This window comes from Limulus polyphemus, unplaced genomic scaffold, assembly GCF_000517525.1.
Source record: "Limulus polyphemus unplaced genomic scaffold, Limulus_polyphemus-2.1.2 Scaffold1990, whole genome shotgun sequence".
Lineage (NCBI taxonomy): Eukaryota > Metazoa > Arthropoda > Merostomata > Xiphosura > Limulidae > Limulus > Limulus polyphemus.
Genome location: NW_013667600.1, coordinates 27242 through 34596, shown reverse-complemented (window position 1 = coordinate 34596; position 7355 = coordinate 27242). Strand labels below are relative to the sequence as shown.

General features: G+C 35.9%; 1 protein-coding gene across 1 annotated transcript in view; it reads left to right on the top strand.

Annotated features, from left to right (window-relative positions):
- The window catches only part of LOC106465579 (metabotropic glutamate receptor 8-like), a 65015-nt gene that overhangs the window by 38349 nt on the left and 19311 nt on the right, over positions 1–7355 (top strand). Inside the window, exon 3 of the mRNA XM_022393507.1 lies at positions 4536–4690. Within this exon, the coding sequence (XP_022249215.1) occupies positions 4536–4690 (155 nt within the window). The remainder of the gene's footprint in view (positions 1–4535; positions 4691–7355) is intronic.

Here is a 7355-nt window from a genome sequence, read left to right as displayed (position 1 = left end):
TTGGATAAGTACTTTATTTCTTGTTTTTCATATTTATTCTTTATTTATTATTACAAAAGTAACTAAAATTAAAAGTACGGATCTTTTTAAGTTATTTAATACCAGATTGGGTAAAATAAGTAATAATAATAATAATAGTATAATTAAAATGGTTCACATAGCATGCACGCGAGCAGCTCGTGAGTAATGTAATTCGATGGCTTAACGTGAGGTGCACGTTCTCTGAGTGATTTACAACTTATAATGACGCAGATAGTAGTTAGACACGGTTCAAAGGGCAATAAAACAATAACATTTAATTATAAGTAGATGTATAATGTTACGGACTTAGAGCTACTTAGGATAAACGAATGTAGTTTCAAGTTAGAATTTGAAGTCATTCTAGAAAGAAAAGAAGGTTAATTTAGGTTTATTTTTTGGTGACTACGAGGTCGGTCGAATTGAACGATCCCGTTTTGAAATAGGGTAGAGAAAATAACATATAAACTATGAGGTTTTAGTGAAATGAAACGTTTGAAATGCATTTAAGAGGTTTTAGGGATTACACAAAGGAAATTTGAGATTTTTCAGATGACAAATAGTATTTTTAATTTTAACATGAAAATTACTTTGCACACATACTATTCTAAACTAATACTCAATATATTCATGGACAAATATTTATTTTATTTCATTAAGAAATATGATTGTTTGTGTGTGAAAGACTTGTAATATTAACTAAAATACTGCAAATTTCGTGAATATATACCCAATATATTGAGAGTCATAAGTATTAAATCTATATCAACTTTAAACGAGTACAAAAGGTCACGTGACTCGGTCAAATTGACCGACCTCGAGTTGAGATAGATAAACCATCCTCTTCAACACTTACAGAAACATTAAGTCAACATAATTGGTCTATTGTTAAAAAGAGACTTTGTATCCTTTCCAGGCCTTAACTAAAGGAATTACAATAGCCCTATTCCAAGTATCTAGAAAATCATCGTCCTTCCAAATCCAGTTTAAAAAAACAACAGAAGAAAAGCAAGAAACGTAGGAGAAAATGGTGTAGCATCTTATAATGAATATTAGCTGTAACAACCAATATGTTACCAAATCAATGAAGAGTGATCTATAGTTCCACAAGTGTGAATGGTCAATTATAATCATAGAAACAATTGGCTCAAAAGACAGTGGGGATCTTTCAGCTCATTACATGATGACTAAAAAGATAGGGAGAGAGATGGAAGTGCTCGAATTGTGATAAAAGCACTCCCCAAGAGTGCTGGAGATACAATGTATATAAACAACCTCTTGGTTATTCAAATGCAAGATTGAAAGAGGATGAGTGGCTAACTTTTCACAAAGCTTTCGAACTTTTTCGAGAATTATCTTGGAACTGGTGGTTGTAGAGATACTTGAACTGAAATTAATCCAATATTCTTTATCGCTTTGACATCTAACCTGCCATTCATAGGAACAAGTCTCTTAAAAGGTCGTGCAGTTGTCAAGAGTGGGATATCTGCAAATGATATGTCAGATCCTTTCCTGAGTGGTTTGTGCCTGTCAGCATCAGTTCTTCACAATGGGAAAGGATACCATAACAAACATTGAGATTTATGAATCATATAAGCATCTGCCTGGAAAATATAACCAGTATCTACCTCCATGCAATCATTAATAGTGAGGAGATTAACAACAGCAGGTTCAAGTTCTGGAAGAGTGGTGAAGACGAACCAGTCAGCTTGTTCCAGCTTCCACCATGGCACACTAGTCAGGTGGCATCGACCATGGTTGACCTCCTTCAGAATGATGGGTAAATTATCAATGCCCTGTGGGGTCACTGTCTACCCTCCAGGAAAACAAGGAAAAAAGTAGGAGCAAATAGATAGATTAATAGATCTATGAATATATATATATATATATATATATGAACCAGTATCGAAAAGAGAGAGAGAGATTATGACCTGAGAATATACACTCCACAGAACGACCCCTCCCATCCATATTAGTACCACCACACAGTGGATTGTGTTAATTAAACTCACCAAAGATAAAGAAATGAGTTCTCAGCTGTAAAATAAGAGCATCAAGGTCTGTTTGATCATAATAGTCTTCTGGTGATAGGTAAAGAGAACAAACTGTTATGGTACGACCTATGGAGACATGAATAGCGAGAGCCATCAGTGGTGTATTGAGTGACACAGACATGGTGGGTGCATGCTGGTCAACCAGCAATTCTACACCACCATGAACTCGTCCATCACAAAACCTGTTTTTCCTGTATAAGGAAAGTTGCTAAAAGATGACAGCATTAGCAGATCTTTAGAATGTTTTCTGTAAAGAGAGACAAACAAGATGATATGGATAAATCAAGACGTTAATGTAATCTAAATTAGAATGGAAACTGTATCAAAGTGGACATTTTTATTTGGAAGGATTAGAAGAACTGGTTTTAGAGCCTTTTTGGTTTTGACCATGCCATTCTTGTTTATTAGAATGTGGTTTATCGATCTCCATGATCCTGCCCTGGATCAATGGGCTAGGTTCCTGTTAGAAGGATGAAACTCTAGTGAGTGAGTGTGTGGCTGAATGGTGGTCCTGCTCCTTAAGATCAATGGTTTGTTTGTTATTAAGCACAAAGCTACATAATGAACTAAATTTTTTGTGCCAACCACGGCACCAAAATCCAGTTTTAAGCATTATAAGCCTTTAGACTTACCACTAAGCCACTGATGGCCAGGGACTGATAGATATGGCCTAAGCGCTTACTGGATGATGCAGTAGGGATGGAAAAAAGAGTACACGTATACTTGTCAACTTGTGTATCCATGGAGGGTAAAAGAGCCTTCACATGGTGAGAGAAAGACTGCGTGGCTGAGGAATGGAGTGAAACAGCAGTAGGAAAAGGGGAGAACAACTTCCACACCTCAGAATAGGAAATGTTGTTGATGGTTCATAATTGCTGTACCTTTTTCTCTTCCACCAATTTAGGACACGAATGAGAGTAGGAAAGGTGGGAACCACTACAGTTAACACAATATGGGTCCAAATGACACTATTAGCTATTGAGGAATTCAAAGTAGCATTAGAAGTAACCTCAATAAGCATACCCCTAATGGCTTTCGACTTCAAGAAGCATTCATCATCTTGTGGTCGAGATGCTTTAATCAAGATGTGCCCAGAACGTAGCTTCTTGACAGACTTTGGTGAGCAAGCAAGCCACTCTAATCCCTTCTTAATAAAAAAAAAATATTTTTCTGGTAAAGAATGTAGAATAATAAACCTAGATACAGGAACGTTAGGAAATAGTGACTATCGTACAGAGTCTTACATTCGTGATAGTTTTCCAATTATAGTTTTTTTTTGCATTTTCATTTTTTGGATTATCAATAAAAAAAAGAGAAATATTCATTACTCACTGACCCATCCACAAAGATAGGTGCTATATAGTCAAACTAGGATAGTGCAGCTACACTAATGCTTCATAGGTGCTATAAACACACTCCAACACCAGACATAATGTTCATAACACCTGTTGAGAACGTCCAACACTAGCAATCAGTTTCCACTAGCCCCATAAAACCAGTTGCCTGATCTTAGGGTGGGGTATACCAGTGCCACCTGTCTACAGGAATTTAAGGCCAAACTGGTGTGTTGCAGTGCCCCTGACATCACGCAACCACCGAGATCCTCTCCTCCCCTTCACAGGTTGTCACATATAGCAAACACGTGGGTGGATGTTTGGACCCCAGAGTAGGTCCCCTCACCATGTACAAGAATCCACATCGAGGAGTTTTTAAGTTCTACAAGTAAAAATCATCCTATTGCATATGTTCCACATTTGATTTTAAGTTTCCTAAGCAACATCTTCATATTATTAAGTAGTTATGAAATTTGTTTTCAGGGTGTATAAGGAGTTTTCCACATTTGCTTCAATATTCCATGAGTATCATCAATAAAGCGATTTCCACAGTTTGTTTCCTGACTCTATAAGGAATATTGTCATGTTATATAACTGTTCTCACGTTTACCCACATTGTGTAAGCAAGATGGTTTCAGGTTCCATAAGGAACATTGTCGTCTTATAAATAGGTTTCAATATTGTGATTCAAGTTCTATAATCAATGTCATCTTAATAATTATTTCAAATTTGATTTTTAGTTCTATAAGCAACACTGTCTTCTTATGAAGTGTTCCCACCTTTTTTTCACGTTCTGTGAGCGAGATTATCATCTTACGAATGGTATCAGTATCTGGTTTCAGGTTATGTGAGCGAAATTGTCATCTTGCGAATTTGTTTCTAGTTTCAGATTCTGTTAATGAAATCTTCATCTTGTGGATTGGTTTCCATCTTTATTTTCAGATTTTGTGTGTAACGCCACTGTCTCGTTTCAGGTTCTGTGAGGGAATTGTTGTGTTGGAAAGTAGTTCCATGGTCTCTTTTCAGACCTTGTAAGTACAATTGTCATTTCACTCAGTAGTTTTTATGTATTGTTTCAGATTGTGGGAGCAGCAACTTCTTACAAAGTAATTTCCACATCTGTTTTCAGGTTCTATAAACAACATAAATGACGGAACATATCGGTGTCCTAATGGCTCTAATCCACTCATTCGTCAAAAAGTAGTCTCTGGAGTACTAGGGGCAGCCTCTAGTGTCACATCTATCCAAGTGGCTAATCTACTGCGACTTTTCAAGATACCACAAGTGAGTAATTTTCTGTACTTAAGTTCTAATTCATTATACTTTTTGTAAGACATCTTGAGTGGATCTGTATGCACATAAAAAGGGGCAACATTAAGTAAATTCTGTATTCGCGATAGAGTAACAGACAGGCCAGAAGTACTAAGTAAGGTGCTTGTTAGCGTCGTTGTAAATAAAACACTGTATATTATTTACCCTACAGTAACTAATATACTGCAATATTTAGTAAGCTGCTTGTGTGCACAAGGGTAATTACATTACCTAAAAAGCTGAAGAAGCGTTGTACCAACACTAGGATTATCAGAATACTGAGAAACCTGTGCATTTGTTTTATGGTTATTTTTAGATTGATGATACTGAGTAAGCTCTCTATTAGGGTAAGGGTAAATAGATTTTGTTTGGTTGGTTGTTTTTTTAATTTCGCGCAAAGCTACATGAGGGCTATCTGCGCTAGCCGTCCCTAATTTAGCAGTGTAAGACTAGAGGGAAGGCAGCTAGTTATCACCACCCACCGCCGACTCTTGGGCTACTCTTTTACCAACGAATAGTGGGATTGATCGTCACATTATAACGCCCCCACGACTGAAAGGGCGAGCATTTTTGGTGTGACGGGGATTCGAACCCGCGACCCTCAGATTGGGGTAAATAGAATATTAATAACATTAGACAAATTCAGCATTAGCGCAAGTGTAACTAACAAAACAGGAATATTGAGTAGTATTTGTATTATAGTGTTAGGTTAAGTAGAATACATAGCATATTGAGCAAACTCTGTACTAGCACTGTGGTAATTCATAAACTAAGATTGCTGAGTAAGCTCTGCTTTTGGCAATAGGGTAATTATAATATTACTTATATTGGGTAAGTTTGTACTATTCTAGAGTTTCTAAAATAATGAATAGCTGAGAATTAGCGATTAGGTAACTAGAATTCTAAGAATATTGAGTAAGTTCTGTATTTGGGTAAGCTCTGTATTAGTGAATAGAATACGGAGACTAACTAATAATTTGCCTTTAATTAAAGTTAAACCTACATTTACCTCAAAGTGTAAAACATAAGATAAATTTCTATAACTGAAATTATCAATGCATAAGTTGCAGATTTACTTACATGTCGACGACATTCCTTTGAATCTAGGCTTACATTGTTGTTTAATTTATGCAGCATTAACACAACCAACAAAGTGTTAAAATGCTAAAAAATAATCAATCTCTTATATTTCCCGTTACTGTAACTAAAAGGGAAAATATAACTGTGGAATAAATAAATGCGAGTTGAATGCTCTAATCATAGACCATGTCAGGCCTTCCATCCCTTTGTGGGTATAAAGGAATCAACTACATTCTAGAATAAAAAGAACAGAAACCAAACGACGCCATTTTATTATTTAAGTAGCAGACTGTTTGCTGAACTCCCCAGTAGCTCGGAGGTAATTCTGAAGGCTTATAACGCTAAAAATGCAGTTTCAATACTCGTTGTGGGCACAGTACAGATAGCCCATTGTGTAGCTTTGTGCTTAATAAACAAACATACAGATATGATCTCGTTCAAAATTGGTCTTAATTGAAATTTTTGAATAACTGAAGTGGACTGTAACGTCAGATATACATATTTCAATATGTTCGATCGATCACATAGGTTTTATTTGCCATGTTCGTTTACACGTACCTCCAACCATCTTGCATAAAATCAATACATCTTTCAGACTACAAGGCTCTACCACCAAATGGAGCATTTAGGGAATGTCGACCACACTTTAAAATAATTACTGCATTCATGCAACTGCTGATTGCAATTTAAAATTACTAAAACAACTACAGAGGATCCAATCACTCTTTAAAAATAATAATTATATTGACAACAGTTCCGATGTTACTTTATTGCCTTGTTTACATATTTACCAATTACTCTTCAAAATAATTACCACAACTATGAAACTGCACACTACCTTTATGATAATTTGTTTCTAATTTTAAGCAAAATCTGGTGATTTAATGTAGTGTTAAAAGCAGCTTCTGAGTGAGGGGTTATATTAGTGATTCTTTACCACAAGTATTTTGAGTGTGTTATATTAAAACAATTTTGGAGATTCGCCACATCATTACAGTCAGTATTGCTTCGTCCATCATGCTCTATCTGATTACTACACATCTTATCTCTGCAGCACAGAGCGCCGTTGTAAGGCTGACATGTTAGAAACATATCACTCTTCCTTACAAGCTTTCCAAAATCTATCTTTTGTACGAGGATGACGGTTTCTCAGCGCTAGTTTCAACAGACTGATTGTACAGAAAACCGATATGTCTTTGTGTGGAATAGCATGAATATCCATGTGGTTCATATATTGTTACCTTTTTTACTTTTACACATACAGAATACTCATTATTACTTTCTCCTTCATACTAATCTGTGGTGTTCTTTTCACACAAGCCCTTCATGTGCCTATCTCCTTGCTACTTGAATGTAGTTGTTTAAATATTTGTTTAACAACAAGTAAAAGCTTGGAATGGTCTATTCTTTCACTGACTAGTTTCGGAGAATTTCCCTCCACATCAGTGACCCTGGACACCACCACCAATGAAATATTAGACCAAACCAAGCGTATAGAGTAGTGAGGTATTGATAAACGAAATGGTGTATTTAAATGTTTTACACTCACAAAAAAGAT